We start from the raw sequence: 26,252 nt of genomic DNA on the forward strand, positions 1-26,252 counted from the left end.
AGAACAACAGATGCAGTATTTGCTTTGAGGATGCTGATGGAGATGTACAGAGAGGGTCATAGCGAGTTGCATTGTGTATTCGTAGATTTAGAGAAAGCGTATGACAGGGTGCCGCGAGAGGAGATATGGTATTATATGAGGACGTCTGGAGCGGCAGAGAAGTATGTGAGAGTGGTGCAGGACATGTATGAGAGCTGTAAGACTGTGGTGAGGTGCTGTAGGTGTGACAGAGGAGTTCAAGGTGAAAGTGGGTCTGCATCAAGGATCAGCTCTGAGCCCCTTCTTGTTTGCTCTGGTGATGGACAGACTGACAGATGAGGTTAGACAGACTATGATGTTTGCAGATGACATTGTGATTTGTAGTGAGAGCAGGGAGCAGGTGGATAATAATCAGAAATTCTTTATTAAGCACAGTGTATGCTCAAAAATGACAAAACTGGGGATGGAACAATGGATTTTCTACATTTTATTTCGTGTATTATTGAATTTGATGATGTTAATAAACAATAAGAGCCAAGGATCTGTTTCCATGTGACATGGAAAGGACCAATAATGCAAAGTTTCCGCTAATTCTAACCCCTGTTCTGCAATGCGTTTTTTTAATCCATCATAATAATAATCTGCATGATTGCGTCATTGTTGAGGCATTTTGAAGAATATATTTTGTACTGAAAACCTGCATCTGTACTTTGTATGTAACATGTTTTATTTCGGCTATATTCGACCCAAATTACACATTTGGAGCTTTACCGTTTGTACCACAATGTTGACCTCTATCCTCAGATACTTGAGAAGAGGCAGAGGCACACAGATGACAGAAAACCTATGACATAGTACAAGTTGCCTACCTGAAAACCTTTGACCTACTTAAGTACAATAAGGTACTTGAGTACATGTTACTTACCATTTCTGGTTAAAACGTTTTGACACATGCCAACAATGAAATTTACCAGTCAGCAGTGATTAAGTTACAATGATGCAAGATATTTAAAACAACTAACCTGTAATAAAAACATCAGTATAGACGACTTTTCAAACGATGTATTTGTAATACTTTCTGTCGCTGTATAGGTCACGTATCATTCTGTTTGAAACCAACAACATTTGTGAGTGGATTAAATTAAACAAATAATTAATCAAAAAAAGCAACTTCCGCAACGTCACTAATGACACGTATTCAAAATGGCGACCGCGGCTATGGTGAGTGGAAAAGCGAACTATGTTTTTTCCAAGTATACATCGCTTATACTGTTTTTTGCAGTTTGAGCCATACGCAGTGATGTGGTGATGGTAGAGCAGACGTGTACCTTGGTTGATGGACACTGTGTGAACGTTAACTAGGTGCGGATTCACATGAGTTCGTCGCTGTTTGGATGTTGACGATCCTGCTAACGGCTAGCTGCCGATTGGAGTTAGCTGGTTAGCTAACGTTACCTAGCTCGGCTGTCAGTGAGACAAAACTGATACGGATCGTTCGTCTGCTTCATGAACCTTTGCCGAGACACTCCAAATTGCCATGTACTTGTTTTTAATCTCTCACTTGCCGCACAGCCTGCTAGCCTTTAGCTAGCCTAACTTTGGCTCGACGCTAGCTCGCTCTTAGCAGCACTGTTTATTTAACAGTAGTGAATCATATAATTGTAACTATATATACTTTTGGCGAAATTGAGCAATGGTAAGTTACTCTTAAATGAAACCAAACTTAAAGACAAAAGCATTACATTGAATCCCTAAGGCCTGTGGTATATTGGGCAGCTTCCAGGTGTGTGTGTGTGTGTGTGTGTGTGTGAGAGAGAGAGAGAGAGTGCAATAAAAGCGTTCCTGCAAAAGAGAAGTAACCTCCAAGTTACAGTAGGCTGATAAAGTACACTGTTCATTCTGGTTCAGCCACTCTAGGGCATTAACATTGTTGCTGCCCAAGTGATCTTCTGTTTGTAATGGCTTTATGTTTAAGGTTGTTATTTAAATAAATATTGTCCAGAATATTAGTTTCTAGCTGATTTCTCGGGCTGTGTGTGGATGACGGTTTCCCATTCACCTCTTTGGGAAACACTAGTTGTCATGCAATGTCCTTGTCTTGTCTCTGGATCCAATGACCTGATTATGATTGATAATCCTCAAGTTTCTTCTCACGCAGGGACTCACTTTTTGCCAGCAGTCTGCTCAAAGCAGATTTACAGCGTTGCTGTATTTTTTACATTTAAATAATAGTACACTGCACTGTATATTGATTTGGAAAAAAATCCATATATTTTTCTCCAGATCAGTGCTTTAAGTGGTGGAATTGTTTGGAAACTTATAACATTTTATTAACGTTTCATTTCATAAATGAACAACAAACAAACTTTTATTGGTTTAAATAGACCCATTTGCATTGCTTTGCTAATATTGTACGGAGACTATATCCATTTTGCCCAACAAATTATTTACTACGGTTTTGCAGGTAAACTATGAAATAAGCTATGAAAATGGGACATTATTAGTTTCAGAATACCTCTGCCTGAAGATGTTCTTTGAAAAATAAAAATGTGCAGACAAACACGTTTCTCTCAGATTTTATGCTTTGATGTAACATAGTAATTGTAATTAGTCTGAATTGTTTTGTTTTTAATGTGAAGTGATAAAGTAAATGGTTAATGTTTTGAACCTTTCTGTCTTGCACATATTCCAACAATTATTTTTATTTGTCTAACCGCATGATATGCACGAATCTCATAGCATTTCTGTGTGTGTGGTACAATATTCGGTTGTGTCTGTGTTGCAGAAGACGTGGTGGGCCTTGCTGCTGTTGTCCTTGTTGCCTGTGGTACGACCCTTCTATGTTCCCGGAGTAGCTCCCCGGGACTTTCACGAGGGTGAAATAGTAGATATTAAGGTAAGCCGAAAAATCACTTGATCCGCATTTTACGGCCGTGCAGAAAGCATGGTGCCAACGGCTGGTTGATCTTTCGATGCTCAAGTGTGTGTCCACCAGCACATGTCATCCCTTTCACATCTGTAGCCTAGTTACTCTGGGTCACACCAAATAATGAAATGAAGCAATGTTGTGTTTTAGCTCTGGTTTGTTTCATGTTCCCACTGAGTTATTAAAAAAAATTACTAAGAGCTTTATGCATTCAAATATGTGCTTTAACAGGTAACACAACGTTAATTGAGCAGTTTTGATGACTGTGGAGAAAGAATTAATTTCCCCACCTATGTGGAAAAATGTATTTCTTCATTCCAAATTTGGCAGAGTAGCAAACACAGACACTTCAATTTGAACTTCCTTTTAATATTTTTGTTGAAGAGGAAAAATTAGTTTTAATGAACAGGGGGCCTGGTGGCTCAGGTTTAAACCATTGGGTTGGGATGCAGAAGCCTATAGATTCAAATCCCACCCTGCCCAGCCACCAAAACACATGCCACATCGACATGTAGCGACCCCTGAAGCAGGTGGCAGACCGTGTATTGGTGCCAGCCTTCGTCACACACCACCTGCCTCCCCACCCCTCCCATCCCTGCTTGTCATGCTGGTGCAGACTGGAGAGACAGGGGTAGAAATTTTATGACAATGTTGTGGATTAAGTATTAGTAGTTTGACTGTATAGAGTCATAAACTATTTAACTTTCGAACATGTAGGAATATTAACCAACAATATCTTCTAGCTGTGCTGTCAACATATGGTGGAGAACAGCCTGCTGTGGCCCATGTAACATTTCTTTATTGCCCATGACAGACCGCACGCCCTGACAGAGTGATTGCCTTCAGCTAACTTATTTAATATTAGTTTAGAATTAGATTTTATACTAAAAACGCATATATATTTTAATGAAATCCTTTGCTTAATCTACTCTGGTGCCAAATGAAAATCCTATCACACCAAAATCCTGAACCTTGGGTCCAGACTGGGACAACGTAAAACGGTGGGTCACTATCCAAACCAGTGTTTCACACCAGCCTAAACTAACCTGAAACTGAAAGTTTAGCTTAGGAGGGTTTGTTTGATGCAAACTAAACAGGTTAGGTTGGAAAGCACCTTTAAGATTGTCTCTAAGAATTTGCCAAAACAATAACTGCATGCAGTTATTAATTACAACCATGGGTTAGACCTTAGAAAGAATGTGTTTTGGAGTGTTGGGTTTACTCCATGAAGAACAATTAATACATTGCAAAAAAACACACACTTGCAAAAAATACACACTTAGTATTCACACTTGAGCTCTGGTGCCTCCTGTTTCCACTGATCATCCTTGAGAAGTTTCTACAACTTGATTGGGGTCCATCCATGGGAAATTGAGTTGATTGGACGTGGTTTGGAAAAGCACACACCTAAGGTCCCACAGTGCACGTCAAGTCTGTCAGTTTATGACTAACCTAGTTTATTTATCTATTCATCCATAAACCGGACTTATCACAATCTTGTACAATAGTCTGAAGTATTTCAACATTTGTAACAGCATATTGCCCAAGCATCTGTATGTGTTTTTAATCATTTTTGAACATCAAAAGTTGACTAACATTCCCTTATGATGCTAGATGATGTAACAGGTGATGTTAGTGTTGTTACCATCATCTAAGTAAGTGGCAGCACATCGACAGAGCTCACACACAGTCTTTTTTTGTCTACTGCTGTGTCTTTTGTGTCTTTATGCTATCAAAACAAAATTCTGCCACCCAGCAGGTTTTAATTGTGACAGAGGTTCCCCAGTCTCAAGTCCTCCTCGCGTAAATACTGCCAAGTCTGTGTCACAGTTTAATTGACTTGACATTTTTACAATGTGTATCATCACATTCTTGAATCATGCCACTCTGCATTGTTACACCACTACAGAGTCAACTTTCCAGTGTCATTTACACAAAGTTGTCGTCAGTGTTCTCGTGCTATTTTATCTGTAATCCAGTCACCATTTGTTTCTCAGGCAGTGAAACTGACCAGCTCCCGTACCCAGCTTCCTTATGAATACTACTCCCTCCCTTTCTGTAAGCCAGACTCTGTTATCTATAAGGGAGAGAACCTGGGTAAGTAGACTGTGATAGGTTTCCCTAAATGTATGATTTAGGAAAAGCAATGAAATCTGACATACTTGTATCTAAAAATCAAAATGTTTTCTTTCATTGTGCTATGTTTGTGATTGCACTCTGTAGGTGAAGTGTTGCGTGGGGACCGTATTGTGAATACCCTCTACAATGTTGAGATGACCAAGGACAAGAAATGTGAGATAGTATGCAACAAGAAAAAACTCACTTTAGAAGAGAGCAAGCTGATGGCTGAGCGAATCCAGGAGGAGTATTATGTCCACGTGTGAGCATCACTTTCTCTCTGATGTCAGGTCTTAAACTGATTTGTAAATATCGATTGGAGCAATGGTTTTACCTTAGTGATCTGTAGCGGTCAATAACATTTTTTTGATTTATTTGGTTTTTTTTTTAAGTGTTCTATATCTGGGACGACCTAGGTCTCTATATTCAGGGTTTTTTTTATGTTCGGAATGCAAAAGCTAATAGAACGCCTCCATGTGCCTTTCAGTATTGCAGATAATCTGCCAGTTGCCACCAGGTTAGAGTTTTACCCCAACAGAGACGCAGGGGGTGAGGAGGAACAGAAGAAGGACACTGTGAAAGATGTCCAGTTTGAACATGGCTACAGACTGGGCTTTGTTGACAACAACAAGGTAGACAGTACTCACAGTTACCTTCCTGCCTTGAATACATTGTTCATTGATGGAGAAATGTCAGAGGTTACTGAAAGCAGACGATCACAAGGCACTTTTTGCATTGTTTGGCTTTACTGATCCGCTTCTTTCTGTTAACAGTGGTGTCCTACTGTATTATTTAGTTCATCCACAGATGACAAACTGTTAATTTTTAATTAATTGCCTGTTACTGTGGATTTAAATTAGGGAATTTCTGTGTTCTGAAAAGAAATACATCAGGCATTGTTTGATTTAGGCCGAACATGATAAATCTTTCTGTATTTATGTTTGAAATTTTTGTCCTGCTTCTCCACTTTTCTCCTTAACAGTTCTACCTGCACAACCACCTGTCCTTCATCCTGTACTTCCACAGGGAGAAGCTGGAGGATGGGGAACTTCACAACTACAGGGTGGTGCGATTTGAAGTTGTACCCCAAAGTGTAAAAGTAGAAGGTAGGTGTGAACACAAACTTTAGGTTGTGTGCTTGTGACCTGTGGGGATTTAAAAGCTATTACCAGCAAACAATTAAAATATAAAATTTTGTCACTTCCTTTTGTTACCATTTGCTTTGTGTTTCTTTATTATCAGATCTTAAAGCAGGTGAAAATGGAAAGATTTGCACCTTGCCTGAGGCCAGTGGCTCAGCACCCCAGGAGATTGACCCAAAGAAGGAGAACGAGGTCCTCTTCACTTACTCTGTCCGCTGGGAGGTCAGTGAGCAGTCTGTAACCGCAGACATATCCTATATTTATCCAGTGATTCGTTTGAAATAAAAATGTGCTTACATTTCTTATCCATGTGAGCCTCACAGTGCTAGTTCTCCTTATTCACTAATGACCTTTTCTGCATTTCAAATTAAACATATGATAGTGTTACAAACAACAGAAAATATGTGCCTGTTAAAATACTTACTGGCTTTAATTAATCGATTTTGGTCTTTTCATTGATGACAAAGTCAGTTAGTAATCTCAGGTATTTTTCCAGCTGTTTCAGGATTTTTTTTTTTTTTTTAGGATATAGGTTAAACAAAGCTAGATCAGTGTATAGAAAAAGAACTGATGAGTCTGTTGTCTGCTCTGCAGGAGAGCGAAGTGAAGTGGGCATCTCGATGGGACACGTACCTGACCATGAGTGATGTCCAGATTCATTGGTTCTCCATTGTAAACTCTGTGGTAGTTGTCTTCTTCCTGTCTGGTATGTGAAGTTGTTGAAAATACTTCTCTCAAGTGTTATCATTTGGATGTTACTATTAACATAATTAGTGGCGGGGCCACGCATTGACGGAATGGTTTACAAAATACAAAATGCAAGTTGGGCTTGAAATTAATGGTACACAAAGTTTTGGGACAATAAACAAGTTACCTCACAGTGCGCCGGTTTAGTTGTTAAATGTTAACTAGAGCACGAAAATATACTGAAATTGCCGGATATAAGACCCCACTGAGAATAAGCTTGTGGAGCAGCTTCTTCTGCAGCAGAGAGGGAGCAGACAGATCAGTTAAAATCAAAGTTCACCTTTAACTCGTCCGGCCAACATTAGCACTCCCTATATTAGGGATCTATATGAGTAAATATTCAAAACGAAAACTCATCAAACGTGCGTGAAAGCTAATCGCTAACTGCTACGAGCACGTTACCTTACGTCCACCAAGCTGGGAGTTGTACAAAGCTGGATGTGCTGCACTTAATGCACTAACTTTCCAACCTTATGTGCCACAGGTTCTGGTGGACACTGAGACCGTCACAGTCCCAAACCAAGCAGGACAGCAGAGTGTCAGTCAACAGCAGACGGGGGGACAGGGATCAGTAATCTTGACTGATTTCATGTTCCTCCTTCTTTTCTGTTACAGTGTTTAAACAGAGGAAATGTAGATGCACCACTTTCCTTTTACGTGAATGCTAATTATATTGTGGAGAGAAGTCATATTAGTCTCTAAAACACAGATTGTCAGTTAAGACTGGCCTGGCCCTGCCTATATATTTAGAATTATTATAATAAAATCGATCGAAGAATTCAGATTTCTAGTAAATTAAGTATGTTATTATATTATATTATAGTAATCAGCCAAGAGCATGGGTTGCTGAGACTTGTGGGCACTAGGAATTGTGGGAGTTCTGTTCTGTGGGTTATTCTGTTGTGTAGCTAGGATGTAGCCAGTGGGTGGAGTTTATGTTGACACCATTACGGTGAGTGCTGCTGCAGCTGATGGGGTCCAGTCGCTGTTCCTACTGTGTTCTGAGTGTTGTACTAAAATTAAGCAGATTTCCTGCTGTGTGGTGTATGTGGCAGGAGATGTTCGAAAGGCCACTGTCTCTCACGTGACCCTATGGTTGGCCGCCTATCGACGATAGGGTCGGAGGTAAACGCCCCGCTCTCGTCAACCACGTGTCTGTGGGCTAGATGCTGAACCCCCAACAGCCCATCCCCGGCCGTGCAGTGCCAGTCGCAAGCCCAGTGGGTCGCGTCAGGTGTGGCGACCCTGAACTCACAGGGAGAGAGAGAGAGAGAGACAGAGCTTAATTTTATCTTATAAAAAAAGAGCTAAATGTGAAAATAATAGATCATAATCGATACATTAATCAACAACAAAAAAATAATCGTTACATGCAGCCCTGAACACAGTACAGTGCTAGAAGTCAGAAGAACCTGCGCGTTTTTATCTAAAACTGGTGGTGTTGGCTTTGTTCATTACACAGATCATGATTATGTAAATTCATAAACACTTGCAAAAACATGTAATGATTACAACACACTGATTTTCCTTATAAATTAATCACAAAATTGACCAATCACAAAATCAACAAATACAGTTATTCTAACCTGACAGAACACAAACAGGCATGATCTTTCATGTCTTTATTGAATATGTGCCTTAAATATACAAAGTGATGTTGGAAAAAGTAATAAGAACTGTAGGCTGCTGATGTCACCAAACGTCTAAACTTTGCACGTAACTGGTAATGGTTTTATAGTAATCTCAAAGACTTCAGATAAGCATCAGTTCACAGTTTGAAGTATTACCTAGCAACGGAAATGGTTTTGGTACTGTGGCTACCCTACATAGAAATGGGTCCTCAACCAAGATCACTCCACACACACACACACACACACACACACACCATGGCGGAAGCTTTTGCACTCCAAAAACATATCAGAGAATGGTTTCAGAAAACACAAAATCCCCCTTTTGGAGTGGCCTAGTCAGGGACTAGTCCTTATCCCTATAGAGATGCTGTAGCACGAGCTTGGTACCATTAGAAGAATATGGCTGAGGTGAAGCAGTTCTGTAAGAACGACTGGTCCAAAATTCTTTCTGAATGTTGTGCGGGTCTAATCCACAGCTACAGAACGTGCTCGTGTTGCCTGCTGCCATAAGTGGGTCTACAAGTTATGTTGCCATGACTTTTTTCATTTTTTCCACCATGACTTTGTTGATTAATGGATGTAACACTTTGTGTTTTATCATGTTCATATTTGATTTTGATGAAGATCAGATCACATTTCATCACCAATTTAAGCAGAAAACCAGAAAATTGCAAACAGTGCGGTTGCTTCTCTTTTTTTTTTTTCTTTGTGACTGTATTATGCCATACATACAAAAATTAAACGTGCAATTTGATGATGTGAAATACTTCAACTTTCATCTTTCTAGCTTATTGACATGCGTCTCATTCCATGCTTTCTCTGTCTCAGGTATTTTAAGTATGATCATTATCAGGACCTTGAGGAAGGACATTGCTAACTACAACAGAGAGGATGACATAGTAAGAAAAAACACCTAAAAAGATGATTTGCATGGATTTGTCATGTTTTTTTAGAAGCGAAAGGATGCTGATATTGTCCTAGAGAATAGTTACTCATTATTATTATTATTATTATTATTATTATTATTATTACTGTAATGTTACTGAAATGAGCTTTGGCTACTTGGTGTCTGATGGATCAGTATATTCAAGCAACTTGACCCATTCCATTTCTCTGCCTAACCAGGAGGACACCATGGAGGAGTCCGGGTGGAAGAACGTCCACGGTGACGTCTTCAGGCCACCTCAGTATCCCATGATCCTCAGCTCTCTGCTGGGCTCTGGAATCCAGCTTCTTTGCATGGTTCTCATTGTCATCTGTGAGTTTTTGTTTTTCTTCCCTTTAGCACCATTTTCCGATGAATCTTAACAATTTGTGTCTCTGGTTCAACTACAAATTTGTTAAAATCAGATCTAAGTAATGTTCTCGTGGTGCCAGCAGCCTGGTCATGTTATATTATGATTGTACAACTTGAGATAAACCTTTATTCGTCCCACAGTGGGGAAATGTCCATGTTACAGCAGCATCAAAAGTGCAAAATCTGTGACTTTCTGAACAGAATGGAAAAACAAAGAAGTCAATACAAAAAGATCAATGTAGAGAAAAAAAAGACAAATCTACAGTAAGAATAAGTGCAATTTTACAATCGTACAGTGCAGATAAGTATAAAATCACCAAAATAACAATTGCACCAGGGTTCACAAGTCTGTGAAAAGCCAAAATAAGCAGAAACCGATTTGAAATGTATGTGCAGTACATATACAACAGTTACATGTAAAAAAAAAAAAATACGATTTCACTACTTTCAACACCAAAACCCAGGTAGTAGTTTAACATTATTTTCTTTGACATTTAATGTCCTGAGTTGATGTCCACTTAGTGCTTATAACTGAGGAATTCTGCTATATATATCATCTTTGACCAGCCACCGTGAGGCTGCAGGTTGACCAGAGGATGCTCAAAGGTTTTGGAAAAGTACCAGCCCGTAACCATCATGTCACAGCTTTTCATTTACATACATAATTGAATGGAATGTCCTGGTTAAAATTGTATTTCTATCAGCGGAGTAAAATGCGGAGCACCAAAATGGAGAGGAAGTGATGTGTTTTGTGAAATCAGGTAGAGCCTCTTTCCAAGAGCACTGAAATGTTCCTTTAAAAGAGGAGATGGGAGCTTCACGGAGGCATCGGGTGTTTGTCGACTCATGTTTTTTTTTCATTGGATGAGATGACGTTACAGGTGAAACCTGGAAATGTTCAGATTGGCTGTCGGCGGCAATCTTTGAAACATTTTAACTGCCACATGTTCCTGTGTCTGTCCTGTAGTTGTTGCTATGTTGGGTATGTTGTCTCCATCCAGTCGAGGAGCCTTGATGACCACTGCTTGTTTCCTCTTTATGTTCATGGGGTAAGATTCATATCTCTCTGATCCTCGTTACGACAATATCAAAATAGTCCGGAATCGAGAGGTGTTTAAAGAGAGCACTGCTGTAATTGTAAACTGAACGTTCTGTGGATGTTTCTCCTTCAGTGTATTTGGTGGCTACTTTGCTGGCAGGCTGTACCGCACACTGAAGGGCCACCGGTGGAGGAAGGGAGCATTTTGTGTGAGTCAACAGCAAGTTGAAAAGTTGTATCATTTGTAATGTGTAAATGTGTAGTCATGAACACAGAGGCTTAGGTTGTGCTTGTTTTGTCTCCCATGTAGACAGCAACTTTGTATCCCGCTGTGGTTTTTGGAATTTGCTTCATCCTCAACTGTTTCATCTGGGGAGAACACTCCTCTGGGGCAGTAAGTATCATGAGTCAGAGACACAAATGTAGGAAGTAACAAGCTACGGTTATTGTATTGTATTGGAATTGTGGTGCTGTTGAGTTGTAGTAGATCACTTTGTTTAAAACACCCTAAACGAAACCTGATTGCATTGAACCCAGTTCTAGTTGTCTTTTTCCAGTAGGGGGGATTTCAAAACTGTCCTAACGCTGAATTCTTTAACCAGGAAATAAGCTTTTTGCACAAGCGCAGGACGAAATACTGCAGACAGAGAAAGTAGTGAATGAAAGAAGAGAGAACTACATGGAGCAATGCCTCCTTGTTTTGGAGCCGCTCCATACACTTAAAACTTCTTCCTTTTACCCGCTTTGTTCTGCCACCACCTCAGGTTCCCTTCACCACGATGCTGGCCCTGCTGTGTATGTGGTTCGGTATCTCCATGCCATTAGTCTACCTTGGCTACTACTTTGGCTTCCGCAAACAGCCTTACGATAATCCCGTACGCACCAACCAGATCCCACGCCAAGTCCCAGAGCAGCGCTGGTATATGAACAAGTTTGTAGGGTGAGTTTGTAGCAGTGTAATCTTAGTGATTTGCCATCACTGGGATGGGCTGGAAACCTTTGAGCTGAGGCTTTTTTTTTTTTTTTTCTCCTTCCACTAGAATTCTGATGGCTGGGATCCTGCCGTTTGGTGCCATGTTTATCGAGCTCTTCTTCATTTTCAGTGTGAGCATCACATCTCTTCTGCTCTCTATTGTGATCAATTCAAAGGCCAATTATTTCTTTCAGTGCATATTGTGTTTTCTTATCATTGACTTGATACAATCATATGTTGTTTGTTTTTTTTATCTTTGTCATTAAGAGGATGTAAGTGAACCGAAGTGCTTGCACTCGCAATAACATCATCAATGTTTGTGTCACCACCTACAGGCCATCTGGGAAAACCAGTTCTACTACCTCTTTGGCTTCCTCTTTCTGGTGTTCATCATCTTGGTGGTTTCCTGCTCTCAGATCAGCATTGTCATGGTTTATTTCCAGCTGTGTGCAGAGGTAAGGTCATTTAGAGTTAGTGTGGGTACATAAAGTAGTTGTGCCGATGGTAGAACATATAGTATTGGAGTATGGCAGTACTGAATTGTCTCTGTGTGTGTGTGTGCGTGGTCCCGTCTGATCTGTGTCCCTCCTCACTATCAGGACTACCGGTGGTGGTGGAGAACTTTCCTGGTTTCAGGAGGCTCAGCGTTCTACGTGCTGGTTTATGCTGTCTTCTACTTTATAAACAAGGTGAGAGCCTCAGGCCTGACGTCAGATGCCGTGCACCAAACCAAGAGTAGACTTTTAATTAGTATACGCTGAAATTCACATCAATGTGTTGGTGGTCTGACTGCGAAAAACTCAAAACCTGTTACGACTGGTAGGGTTACTATTTGACATATGGTTCCACTTTGTCTAGTCCATCACAATTGTTTGTGTCTGTGGTTTACAGTTCCCTTTAACAATACCAGCGTGTTTTTCTGAAATTTGGGCCACTATCATGTATTGCAAAACTTCCCGGCATGACCTCAAATTCTGTCTGCGCTGCTTGAAACTTGCAGCAAGAAAAGGTGCCAAATCATAGCATGATCATTGTGGCACTTTTTTTCTTAATTTATAAATCAAGCTGTAATGTATATTAATAAAAACAACAGGCTTTTTACAGGCCAGCTCATGCAAACTGTTGAATGATTCTCGTGTTTCCTCCTTCACAGCTGGACATTGTGGAGTTCATCCCCTCCCTCCTGTACTTCGGCTACACCACCCTGATGGTGCTGTCGTTCTGGCTGCTAACCGGCACGATCGGTTTTTATGCAGCCTACATGTTCATCAAGAAAATCTACGCCGCAGTCAAGATTGACTGAGTCATCCCATCGCTGCTGTTCCCTTTTTTTTAATTTTGTTTAGTTATTTTTTTTTTGGGTCACATTTTTTTATATAAATATTTTTATTTGTCATATCCTACAAGCACTGACTTGTGTGTGTGTGTGTGTAGAGGAAATGATGGGGTTATTATGGTGCAACAGCCCCACCCACTGGCCTCATGAGGAAGAGCAGCAACAAAGCTCATGCAGCTAATCCAGCTGTTTCTCTCCTCTCCATCTTTCTCTTCCCCGCGTGCCCCCCTCCCCCACCCCCCCTCCACCTTCAGGCCCGAAGTCTCGGAGGAAATTCACCTCTAATGGAACAGTTGTCTTCTGCTGTTTCACCTTCCAAACAACACAGTGGGCCAAAGCTTATCAAATGATGGTTTGTGTTGTGGGTCTAACTTATCTATGCCATGTTATCTATGATTTAACTCTGACTTAAGGTTTTTTTTCAGTGACCTCCATGGAGGCTTTTTTCATCTAATTCTGTCTTTTGCTTTTTCCATTGTCTCTGTTTCCGAGTGTGATTTGATTTGAGAGACTTTACAAATCAGGAAAGGATTGGGTCTAACTGTTATGGTGTTTACTTTTGATTCGTTGAGCTGATGTGGATGAAATTTATGCTTGGAAGTTCTACGTCGTGACAAGAAAGGATAAATTAATGTTCAATTGTTTTTTACTTCATATTTTCTGTGATGTGTAACCACATTTGTAATCAGAAGTTTTGCTTCTCCTTTCAAAACATAGGATCTCTTTAATGTCAAAACCTTGGTTCATTTGCTTCTAATAATACACAGCAGCTCTGAATGGGATGGTGATACCAGCGCCCTGAGGCGGTGAGCTGCAGGGTGAAGCCACTGGGAAAAAGCAACAGTACAGTCAGCACACAAGTGACGAGGACGAACCTTTTGTATGTCACAGTCCGGGACACAAACCCGTGTTTGACACTCTACCTACAAGAAGTTTAAGCTCGTCCACTCATTGAACATGCCATCAGTGTAGCCTTAGCAGTGCTGGTCGCCTGCTGAACTATGCAGTAATGGGAAGAAGTGCAAAGCTGCGGTTTGTGAAGGTTGTTTTAAAGGACCACTGTGTGGAGATGTGCTCCTTTCTTTACGTATGACTTTAATGTATACTAATACATTTTGTGTATAAATGAAAAAGGATTTTTGAAAACCAGCAAAGTCACCTCTGTGTGTTTGATGCAGTAGTGGTACATGTCATTTTGACGACGCCCGGGCGTCGGCGTTGAAATGTAAACCGCAGTGTTCTAATCAGATCTGTACATTTAATGTTTGTGTGCAAACACATTTTTATTCGGTTTTGTATTTATTTTTTTTGGTCCTTTCTTTTTTGCAGATACAGACACTGGTTGCACAAATTGTTCAGAATGCATTTAAAACATGGGTGGAACCTGATCAAAGTCATCAGGTCATGAATGAAAGTCAAGGGCTTCCCAAAGACAACCAGCTACACCTGTAACAAGTTCATATGATCTGTATTAATTTAGATCTTAATAATCGCTGTAAAGGAAATAATTGGACATTTTGTATCATAAAGATTTGCCTCCTTGCCAAGACGTTAAAAAAACGATGCCACTTTCTTTTAGGTATAAAACTACCAGGTGCTGGCTGTACAGTCATACAGACACCTTAGAGTAATACTGACCTTCTGATTTTAGTCTTGGCAAGAACGCAGTTATGGGAATTTCCCATAATGTCAAACTAGCCCAACTAGTTTTCGATGTCCGGAAGAACACTGGGCTTGGATTTAGAATATTTACACTTGCACAACAAGCAGCACACACCTGCAAAGATACATTTTACAAGTCTTTGCAAGCAAATCTTTAAAGCCTCAGATTATGCAGGGCCCACCGCGCCCTTCACATTAAGAGTTTATTTTATACCAGACTATACGGTTACCAGAAAACTAGAAGGGTTTCACTTGATTTTAGTGGTTGGCATCTTTGCACACACAGTGATTTGCAGAGGAGGAACTGGTTCCTAGATTAACCCCAATTCTCCGGCGGGTGGGGGTGGGGGGTGGAGTTCAAACATTCTCCTATGCTCTCTCCTTCCTTTATTATAATGAAAGCCACCTTTCACTGAGCTGTGTGATCTTTAATTTCCCCTGCTACTCACTGCAGGAAGACTGCTCACCAAAACCTGAGGTTGCTTCAAATTAACAGCAAAAAAAAAAAAAAAAAGTTTTATTATTTCCATCCCATTGATCACCACCTACTGTCGCCATACCACCCTCTGCATTACGTGGAAGAGCTGCTGAGCTCCGACGCTGTAAGGACAGACCCTCTTTTCCTGCTGTGGAAGTGCACATGCCGGGGGGAGATTTTATACAGATAGACTTTTAGGTGACCCAAGTCATGCATGCATATGTGTGATTGATGGGTTTACAATGTAAATAAATGAAGACAGCTTTGTATCTGTTGCTGTTTGCTGTCTGTGGCACACTCTCTAATGATTCCTGTCATCGGTTAGGCCAAAAGCATGTTGCTCATGACTTTCAAAGGAACTTGTATCTGTTACTTTTCTCTTTGTCTCTTTTACAGAATGTCCAATTACAAAATGTATAATGAGAAAACAATAAAGTGATGACGAGTTGAATATGAAAATTGGATTCCACTATGTTTTTGCTGTTACAGATGTGCTGTATGACGTGTTAAGCTAATAATAGATGCCAATAACTAAATATTAGTGCTTCACAATTGGCAAGTGGGGAATTTAGGAGTGCACAAGGGTCAGGGACCATTGTTATTTATACTGTCAATGAATGAACTTTGTACGGTGTCCACCGTGTTTAGCAGTATAGGATTTGCAGATGACACACATGTATTTTGATGAAAACATTTACGATATTCAGCAACAGGGTGAAAAGCAAGGATGTGAAAATAGAACTACATGGTGTTGACATTGAAAGAGTGAATGAAATGACACACACACACACACACACACACATCAAACCAATCAATTTGTATCTACTGTACTGTATCACCGATTGTGCAGAGGTTTGTGAAAATGGTCAAGCTAACCAAGTTTTCATTTACCAGAAGAGAGATTTAATATAAACCATTAGAAGGTTTTCTCGAATACCCTCGTGAGCTCTGAGAATTTAGTAGACTTTAAAACGACGTGACCGAATTGCACGTAGAATCAGCGACTGCACAAATTGTCTGCCATTTGAATTAAAAGGCCAAAAGATTATGGCAACTGTAAAGGCAATTGGTTATGATTCCATTTACATTTTTAATCAAAATCATTTAAACTCAGTTGAAGATTGAATTGTCACATTGCATATTGAATTATTGGCAAAATGCATTTTAGAACTGCATGGGCCAAATTGAACATTCAGCTGCCAACTGCAAAATCGATTGTTTTTAGTTTTAGTCAACAGATATTATCATTTTTGGTCTCTTCATTTTACTATTATTTTTATAGTTTTATAGTTTATAGTCTCTGGGATCACAATTGTGTGTCTTTTCAGTCATGTTGCTTCTACTTTGTGGTCATTTTTGTCATTTTAACTGACACCCTTTTGTTGAAGGTGCTGCTTGGGGGAATCGAGGTTTCCTGTGGGGGAGGGGAGGTGTTGTACATTGCTGGTACTTGCTCACACCGTCTCTCCTTCTGCTGCACCATCAACTCTGGGCCGCTTAATTAAATAGCAAAACTTGCATAAAGTCATGTTACGTTTTTATTCCAACCCAGAATGTTTGGGTACGTGATGAGTTTACAGCAGCTGCAGTGGCACCGTTACAGAATACTGACGTTCTGGCAGAAATCCAGCACTGAAGCTGAATTGTTGGAGGACCCCTTTAAAAGGGACGTTCGTTGCACGCGTGCGTACGTCAAGGTGTTAATTCCTGGTTTGCCTCTGCGTGTATCCGAATTGTTCTGTGTCTGGAAGGCGGTCAGTAAATTACAAGCTCTCTGTTGTGGTGTCTCGGCCGTCCTCAATCCTTTTTACACGCTCTCCAGGGTCCTACAAATAAAATTCTACAAAACCACCAGAGTTTCTATTCTTGAGTTATGGCACGGTTGCCTTCCCATACGTCTATGTGCGAGAGGCAGCTCAGCTGATTTAAGTATAGGTTAACTCCACAGTACTGTAATTTGGACAGTCTTGACACTCAGCTATGCATGCAGCCTTAGTGGTGTGGCTTTCTGAGGCATAATCCAGACCCTGGGTCCAACATGTGGGTTAAACACACTGTGGGCCTTGAGTCACCACTCAGAGGGTTCCGAGATATTCTGGGATGGCACTGGAAGCTGTTTTTAGGACTGGGATTTTGAATGGCATTAGCTTTTGTATTTCCTCCATCAAAAGTCAAATCCGAATGTTGCTAGAATCATGAATGTTTGGTCATTTTCACACAATAACGTAATAATAGATGGCACTGATGAGGAGGGGGGTTATAGACAATGCACTGTTAAAACTTCAGTGGATTTAAAGGTGGCATGAAGTAAGACTTAGTTGTCACATCTTTTATAGTCTTAAGTATTTTGTGATTGTGTGTGGCGGCTTAGTTTGCAGCTCAGTGTATTGTCTATTTCCCCCCCCCCCCACATTTGCTTGATTGGCTTCAGTGCACAAGAGTCACCACTAATTAGTGTCATCAGTACCAGCTGCACTGTTCACACTGGGTAGGTACAAAACCTTAAACTTAGACCTGGAGTACGGTTGGATGAACAATAGCTACGGGGCACAAGAGAAAATAGATAAAGAGGAAAAAAAAAAAAAAAAAAAAAACGCAAAGAGGGTATGAAACCGCTGGTTTGTCTTTTAATCATTTCAACATAACACATGACAACTCAAAGATACACTGTACTGTACAATAAGTTCTGTTGTTGTGTTCATCATCTCTTTGGATCAACCAATATACAAATCTGTCACTTTTACACTGCAGCAACTGATTGCATGTGAGATATGTAACAAAAAAGCAAGACTTATTTTCTTCCTTACTCCAAAGCACATCACTTATATAATTCTCCCTGTAGTTGATAAACTCCATGCTAAATAAAATAGTGTGAGTGAATGCAAAGATTCTATTTTCGTTCACCTTTTTCGCCTTTTTTTTTTTAATTTTTTTTAATTTTTATTTTTTAATAAATTCCAGAGGTGGCTGTAATAGCATGTGATAAAAAAAAAAAAAAAATTAAATGGGCTATGTCACTAAACGAGATACACAAAGAGGTTGGAATGCAAGACTTACATTGAGCTAGAAATATATAAAACTATATGTGGATGTTGCCTGTATCAGACAGTACCCATTTTGTTTTTTTTAACTAAAAGCAGAAAAAAAAGAGGGAGAGAAAAGAGAGAGCATTAATAAAATCATATCAGATTTTTTTTTTTTTTTTTTTTTTAAGGCTTAAACTGATAGATGAATTCCCTTAAAATGCTGGTGTTCTGCACCTACTAGTAAAGAGGAAAAGGTGAGGATAAGTGCATCCCTAGTAGGTGCAGGTCGAGGTAATGGAGCAACAGCCGAGCTATGGAACAGAACAACATCACTGTCAGAGCACGAACACTTCACTGTTCTAACAAACGTTTCAGCGTTAGGTTGATTTGGTATTAGCTTTTTATGTCTCTTCAGTCTATGGAAACTCATTGCTGCCAGAAGAAAAAAAAAAAAAAAAAAAAGTTTCATGTCATTTAATGGGAAGGTAAATGATTACGTCTGAATTCGAAGTCAAAGTTAACATTGTGATAGTCGGATTTATGACACAAATTCGAACTCACAGTGTTTAATGACATGGTAGTGATGAACACTTGAATGGTGACAGTTTCAGAATTATGACAGGGATTTAACATTTTACGAGTCAAATTTTGACTTCACGTCACATCGTTTTATTAGTAACTTGTATAATAACTTAAAATGTTGAGGTAGTAATACTTATTGTACATTTTCATGGAGATTCTTGGCCCAAATTGCAATTATTTCATATACTTTTTTTTTTAATATTCATACATATTTGATTAAAAAGATTTGACTTTTATCATTTAGATTTAATAATTCATCATTTCAACTTAGTGACATTTCTGTCAGCAACGCATTTTGTTTGCTAAGTGGAAATGAGCTTCCATTGAGTCCGGAAGAAGGGAGCATTTTTCCAGAATGATCCCAAACTTAAGTGTAAGGGAGAAGGACCCTGGAAACACAGTTGAGACTTTTTACCTATTCAAGCTCAGACGGCACACGAGACGTGAGATCTATTGTTGTCTGCACTTCACATCATTACAGCCTGACCAAATGTTGCACTTCGGTTTGAACAATATAATAAAATAAAATCTGTTCTCTTCAGTATCACTATTAAGTCATGTGTTTCCACATTGCATCAGTCAGTTTAAAAAAAAAGTTGTGGTACCATTCACACAAATTCTGGCCCATTTAGTCCAGTGACCCTGGCTTTATGCTTGGAGTGGGATAAATTAGGGTCAGTTTTCTTCAGTTAAAATTGGCCTGCAGATGGGTCTGTGTTGCAACGGCATCTCAATGGCAGGTTGTGGTCAGGTTGTGGCTTTGACATCTCACTGAAAACGGTTTTGTTTCTCACCACCTCAAAATAACAGACATGTTGTTGCTGTTCTCTGTTCAAGCACTTGGCTGTGTTTTTATTAGATTAATTTATGAGAAAAGAAGGCAAAGCTGGTTACCCCCGGAAAAAAAAAAAAAAAAAAAAAAAAAAAAAAAAAAAGAGGGGAAGGGGGCTTCTTTTATGTAGAAGGATATTAGTGAAAAGTCTATCAAAAATACTGTTATTCTTTTTGGGAAGAGATATACACAAAGGTTGATAAAGTCTACACATCAAACTAATGGCACATACATATACAGGATCAATACAAAATTAAAAACACATGAACATTTAAGCTGAAAATTTAAAAGAAAAAAAAAATACTCTCTTTTTTTTTTTTTTAAAAAGGTTGAAAGTGCTAGAATTCAGATTAGCTCACAGAAACCCAGGGAGGACAAACTTAATACATGCCAAAAGCTTTTCTTTAACTTTTTAGGACTAAAAGAAAATATGTCACAGAAACATAAACGCTCAATTTGATTGCTACAATTTTGGCTTAAGCCGAGAACTAACTTATTTAGGATCAATAAGAAAAAAAAAAAAAGTTTGATCGTTTTTATAAGAGCCATCGAAGTAATGACCTTCCAGGTGTGAAAACTATTTTCAATTTAGTTCAAAACTTCTTGGATTTTAGCACTGAAGATGCCATTAAACAGTCAGACTGTGAGGAAGCTTCTTTCGGCGTCAGTGCTCGCAGATTGTGAATTTTCTACGGGAAGATTAACCTGTCTAACACACAGGGGCTGCTCATCGTCTGGGTTTTTTTTTTTTTATATCCTACAGCAGGTTATAAAAATTGGATAATACTCGTAGCATTTTGTAACAAGCAATTGTGCAAAAATGTAGTTTCTTCTCCCCAGGTTTTGGTAAGAAAAATAAAACAAATAAAAATGAGGTGATGTGTTGTGTTGTTTTTTCGAGGTCCTGTTTTATACAAACAGAAAAATAATATATCATATGACGACAAACAAAACAAATATATGACTATAAGCGTCAGCTAAAGTCGTGCAGTCAGTCGTGTGTCTTCCCTGGGCTTTGAATGTCAAAGCTCGGGGAATGTAGTGACTGCGTTTCCTCCAGACGCCGCCGTTTATCCAGACCCTTTTCCTTTGACTCTACAAAGCAGCTGAGAGAGGAGGGGGAGGAGGAGGAGGAGTACAGAGGGGGTGGGGGGGGCTGATGAACACCTTGTCGGTTCGGTTTGTGCACGGTTTTCAACTCCATCTTGCAAAAATAAGAAAACTGAAATGTCCTAGTGATCTACGGTTGCTTTCCGTCTGCAACCGTAGCTAAAAGCAGCAATGTGTATTTTTTATGTGCTGTGTGTTTTTGTTTTTTTTTTTTTTTCCTTATCTTTTTTTATTTTTATTTTTTTGTTCGATTTTACTCAACATTTTATGGTGAGCGGGGCTCACCTGTGGCATGGCGAGCGCTGAGGGCAAAGCCAACGGCTCTTGTTCTTCCGTGACTGGCCCCAGAGAGACCAGCACAGACGATGCCACAGATAGATTAATAAGCTAAAGAGCACCTGTTTCACTTTGAGGTTTAGGTTCACTTTGGGCTCAGGTTATTTTGTTTTTTTTTTATAGGCTGGTGGTTAATTGTTAGAAAGGCTCTGAACATCCAAAACTACTGAGCTGGAAGTGAAATCTGAGGATTTCGTCACAGCACTGGGGTTGTTCCACAAATTCCACTGGATTAAAGACCCACAGTCACAAATTCATAGGCCATCCATGTCAGCATCCTCATGACACAATCTATCTAGTTCAAATCCTAATTGATTATTAAGCCGCTAACAGCCATCTACAGACATTTCCCATCCACAGTTCTGGATCTGCTATACTAACTCAAGTACATGAAAAAGTAAAGATTGGATAGGACAGAGAAAGCTTAAGGGAAAAAGCTAATACTTCATCCTTTTGTTTCACCAAAAAAAAAAAAAAATGCAAGATACACACAAATGTAAACCTGCCAGACATCAAAAACATCATCACTTAGTTTCAATACATCTACCTAAAATACACCTTACTGAGATCAAAGCAATTATAATATTCATTTTTGAGATATTTCGTACACTGCAAGAACATTCTTTAACACATTTTGTCTCATCCGTCACTGTTATTGTTGTTTTTTTTTTCCTTTTTTGTTTTTGCCATTCACATATGTCAGGGTTCCTTTTACCATGATGCTGCATCTTTTTAAAAGAATGCATAAAAGGTGTGTCTGTATTCTACTCCAAAAATATATATCTTAGATATGTCGGGTAGCCCATAAAAACTGTTGCAATATGTCATTATCATTTCGGCTTTGAGAGATAAGTGTCAGAAGGAAGACAGGTGAAGGAAGGAGAGTCCTCATTAAAAGAAGCCAGATGGATTCTGGGTCACGGGGGGGGGGGGGGGGGGGGGGAATGAAAGTCTCTGTCTCAGGCACAAGTCGCGAAAAAATTAAAAATTAAAAAAAAAGGAGATTTCCAAAGGTGAAGTGCCTTCTGCAAAAAAAAAAAAAAGTGCTTCTCTTGAGGAAAAGTTTCGTTTTTTTTAAAAAAAAAAGCCAGCATTGTATTCAACCAACTCGCACTCATTCACATTGTATTATTTGTTGTGTGTGTGACCGATCGCTATTTGGCAGAAGACAAAGGACTCCCATCAGTCAGGACATCGGCCTCTGCTTTTTCATTCAAACTGCCCCGACAAACAAGGAGAGTAGGACACACACACGCGGAATTTGATTTTACTCGAAGGGCACTTTTCTTTGTTGCTTTAACGGCGGCGGTGTCTGCTGTGGCCGTCAACCTCGACTCGGTTTCTATCTCTCTTCATTCCTTCACGGATCTCTCTCCTCTCCACGTTAACCATGATAGTCGTTGAGTGGGTGGTTCAAAGCCCAAGATTTTCTTGAGTTTTTCTACCATTTCTACAATCTTCTTGCATTTGGAAAAGAAAAAATTAAGTAAAACAAATGATCCACTTCAAACTAGGGTTTATCTGGGTCACAACAAGACAGATAATCTTCACTAAAAATTATCTTTGCTTTCTTATATTATTTTAAAGTCTGCAGTACCACACCTTTTGGCCTACTGATCCTGCCCTCTACACTACTAAATAGGGGATGGAAGAGGGATAAAAGGGGAGGTAAATGGAAATACAAAATAAAGGTTAATACATCGTTATAACTACGGGGGGGTGGGGGCAAATAAAAGCAGACGATTAAACTTCTTTTCTCACCTTTTCCTTTATGCTCAAACTTCTTTTTAAGGCTCAATCAAAAGCTTTTGTGCACTTTCATTTAAGGCTTCTAAGTGTTCATACGTGTATTTAATTATACTAGTTCTTCAACCTCTGGAGCAGGTTGTGTAAAGAGGCACAGCCTGAAATATCCATGCCGAGCTGAGCTGAGGCTTGCGTGGCGGCCATCTTGGCTGGGCAGGAGTTGGCCGAGGGCTGGCTCTCTCACTGGAAGGCCTGGTGAAAGCGAGGCAGTGTGGTGGTACTAAGGGTGGAGCTGAACACTGGTGGGAGGGGGTGCAGGGGTCCGAGGCCCAGACCCCCGCTGGAGCTCTGCTGCTCCTGAGGTTGCGGTTGCAAAGAGGTAAGAGGCGCCGTTGCCACGGCAGCTGCTGCCGCGGCAACTGCTGCAGCGTGGGGCTCGGCAGCATGGAGAGATGAGGAAGAGGAGGAGGAGGAAGAGGAGGAGGTTGTAGATGAGGTGTAGCCCATAACTAGCCCTCCAGTGCTCATGGGGGCACTGTAGGGTGGCAGGTTGAGGGGCAGGAACCCCAGAAGGTGGGAGAAGTCCATGTTAGCAGCACACAGAGACTCAGCGATCACTGCAGGGCTCTTGGACAGGAGGGGATCCCCGCAAAGCTCATCCGTCAGGCCCGAGGTGGGCTCCAGTCCATCCTTGGTGGGCGAGGCAGCAGCGTGGGGCTCTGCAGAGGGAACCGGGCCTGGCAGACCACTCTGCAGATCCATGAGGAAGCTCTCCATCTCCACTTTCAAGGGCTTGTCCAGCAGGTATGAGGTAGATCCCAGCTGGTATTTGGGGGCTGGCTGGGGCTGGTGCTGCTGCTGGGGAGCCGGAGCCTGGTGGTGGTGGGGCAGCGGAGGGGAATGGTGGTGGTGGTGATGGTGGTGGTGATGGTGGTGGTGATGGGAGTGTGGGTGAAGAGATGCAGGGGATTCCATGTGACAACCCATGCCCATAGCTGCGGATAAGGAGCCGGGCATCAGGGACGGGTGTGGGGGACCCACACCAGAATTAGACATGGCCTGGAGATGGTGGGGGTTGTACATGCCCATTGGAAAGGGGGCACCACTGGGGAACGGTTTGCCCATCATGGGGTCCTTGTTGGGAGCCATGCTGCACATCATGGGGCTGAGCTCCTCCTTCACAGAGCAAGGTGGGGACCCCGATGCTAAAAGACCCAACATATCCGGAGGCTCGGTCTTGATCTTCAGCAGCTCCTGTGAGTGGCTCTTCTTTACGTGGCGTGTCAGGTGGTCCTTCCTGCCGAAGCGTTGGGCACAGTACTGGCACAAAAAGTCCTTTCGGCCCGTGTGTACCACCATGTGCCGTCTCACGTCCTTCCGAGTGTAGAAACGACGGTCACAGTGGTCGCACGGGTGTTTTTTCTCCTTGGCGCCACCTGAAGACTTCCCAGAGTGGCTCTTGAGGTGCTCCAGAAGAACAGGCGTGCTCTCATAGCTCTGCATGCACACTTTACAGGTGAGATCCCCCGCCGTGGCAGAGTGCATGGCCACATGGCGCTTGTATCCCAGCTTGGTGTTGTAGTGCTTCCCACACTCCTCACACTTAAAGGCCTCCTTGTTGGGGTCATGGGTCTGCAAGTGGTTCTTCAGATGGTCCTTGCGATGGAACATTTTCTCACAGAATGAGCACTGATGTGTCTTCTGTGGAGAGTGTGTGGCCATATGCCTGCAGCAGGAAATGAGAAAGAGATTGTGAATAGTAGGTTGTTTTTTTTTTTTGTTTTTTTCCACACACACATTCCTCGTCTTATTGTAATCTTTGTTGTGTAGTGTTTCAACTGAGGAATGTGACCCTTTCGGTCTGACCCTGTCTGTTCATATATACATAAATGAGTCACCGTGGTTTTGTACAGTCAGGGCCCAAAAACGGATTTTGGTACCACTTCCTGTGATTCAGCAGATTCCATTCGAGGTGTCACATAAACCTGCCGTGATTCGTTTTTGCCCACAATGCCATTTTATCTTATACCGACAGAGCAACGTTATTACTCATTTGAAGTTTAGTTCTCGATCACGTTGTACATTTAACTCTAATATTCACTAACGATGTCCTGATACCACTTTTTGTTTCTAGAATGAGTCGCTGCACAGTAAAATCCTCATCGATCTATTGAAGTTAAGCAAATCCCGTGAGAACAGAAATTCTTCCGCTTTCTCCTGCCCAAAGCAAATACGGCGGTGAAGGCGTTTAATAAACGGATGAAACAATATGCACAAAGCACAGACTTAGGGTGCGATCGTGGATGGAGAAGCATGGGCAGCATGGACTGTAGAGTCTATACAGAAATATGAAGGTAAAAGAATTTGTACAACAAAGCAAACTTCAGGCACAGCACTGCTCTTGGTCTCTTCCAATGTCTGTTTAAAAAAAAACAAAAAACGGCTTTACTACAGTTCCCTAAGTTTGTGTTTCAGCTGTTTGCAGCGGGGAAGCAGTGGGAAGCTTTCTTTTATTTTATTTTTTTTACTGAAAACAGCTGAAAATGTCCCTAAGCTTGGAGATTGGTGACAGTGAAACAATGAATGAATCTAGAGATGATTCCCTGTGAAAGTGACCTCGTTCACACCCGTGTAGTCATGTGATCCATTTTGGAGTTTGCACATATTGTAAAAAAAATAAAAATAAAAAATCCTGTACATCCTTTCTGCAGTGTCTCTGGGAGCCATGTCTCATGTGAACCGAGGGCTGTGATAAAAGGTTGTGTACCTGAAGAGTTTGTATTTGGAGCTGAAGGCCTTGGGACAATGCGGCTGCGAGCAGTGGAAAGGTTTCTCTCCTGTGTGACTGAGAGCGTGGAGCCGGAGCTTCTCCTGTGAGGCGAACACAGCCCTGCACACCAAACACTCGTTCCTGCTCGCTCTCCCTACCTCGTGTCCCCCGTCTTCCCTCTCCCTCTCTTTTCCCCTCTCTCGCTCTCTCTCTGTCCGTGGCAGCAGGGCGGCGCTCCCAAACAGCTTGGCGGCAGTCCGTCGTCCCTCTTCCTCCGGCGTCAGTGCGGTAATACAGTGTGAGGCATCAGCGGCAGTAGCTGCCATGGCAGCCCTAGAGTGCCGCTGCCATGAAAACCCACGTGTGGCTCCCCTGCCTTGCAGGCTCGATGTGGGAAGTTGTGAGGAGTCTGGCGATAAAGAAGCTGACCAGCTGCTCAGAGGACGGGCCAGTGATCCAGCAGTAATCTTTAAGTTTGCCGAACTCTGGGGAGAGATAGATGGTACCTGCTTTAGCCTTTTT

At 41.1% G+C, this 26,252-nt stretch overlaps 2 protein-coding genes across 3 annotated transcripts in view; one reads left to right on the forward strand and one right to left on the reverse strand.

Moving 5' to 3' along the window:
* Positions 1-1,158: 1,158 nt before the first annotated feature.
* Positions 1,159-15,787, forward strand: tm9sf4 (transmembrane 9 superfamily protein member 4). The gene is made up of 18 exons (XM_067527173.1): positions 1,159-1,200; positions 2,765-2,875; positions 4,903-5,002; positions 5,129-5,285; positions 5,511-5,655; positions 6,006-6,129; positions 6,266-6,387; positions 6,760-6,871; positions 9,372-9,442; positions 9,669-9,801; positions 10,808-10,889; positions 11,013-11,088; positions 11,190-11,273; positions 11,644-11,819; positions 11,920-11,983; positions 12,188-12,307; positions 12,452-12,541; positions 13,006-15,787. The coding sequence occupies exons 1-18, from the start codon at positions 1,183-1,185 to the stop codon at positions 13,153-13,155; spliced, it is 1,935 nt and encodes a 644-aa protein (XP_067383274.1). The 5' UTR covers positions 1,159-1,182; the 3' UTR covers positions 13,156-15,787.
* Positions 15,788-17,935: 2,148 nt separating this feature from the next.
* plagl2 (pleiomorphic adenoma gene-like 2) overlaps positions 17,936-26,252 on the reverse strand; it is a 37,232-nt gene continuing 28,915 nt past the window's right edge. For both annotated transcript variants that reach the window (XM_067527666.1, XM_067527665.1), the window contains exons 3-4: positions 25,728-26,215; positions 17,936-24,686 (exon numbers count right to left, since the gene is read on the reverse strand). In XM_067527666.1, the coding sequence (XP_067383767.1) occupies positions 23,201-24,686; positions 25,728-26,056 (1,815 nt within the window). In that variant the 5' untranslated portion in view covers positions 26,057-26,215 and the 3' untranslated portion in view covers positions 17,936-23,200. The remainder of the gene's footprint in view (positions 24,687-25,727; positions 26,216-26,252) is intronic.

This window comes from Channa argus, chromosome 13 (assembly GCF_033026475.1).
Source record: "Channa argus isolate prfri chromosome 13, Channa argus male v1.0, whole genome shotgun sequence".
Classification (NCBI taxonomy): domain Eukaryota; kingdom Metazoa; phylum Chordata; class Actinopteri; order Anabantiformes; family Channidae; genus Channa; species Channa argus.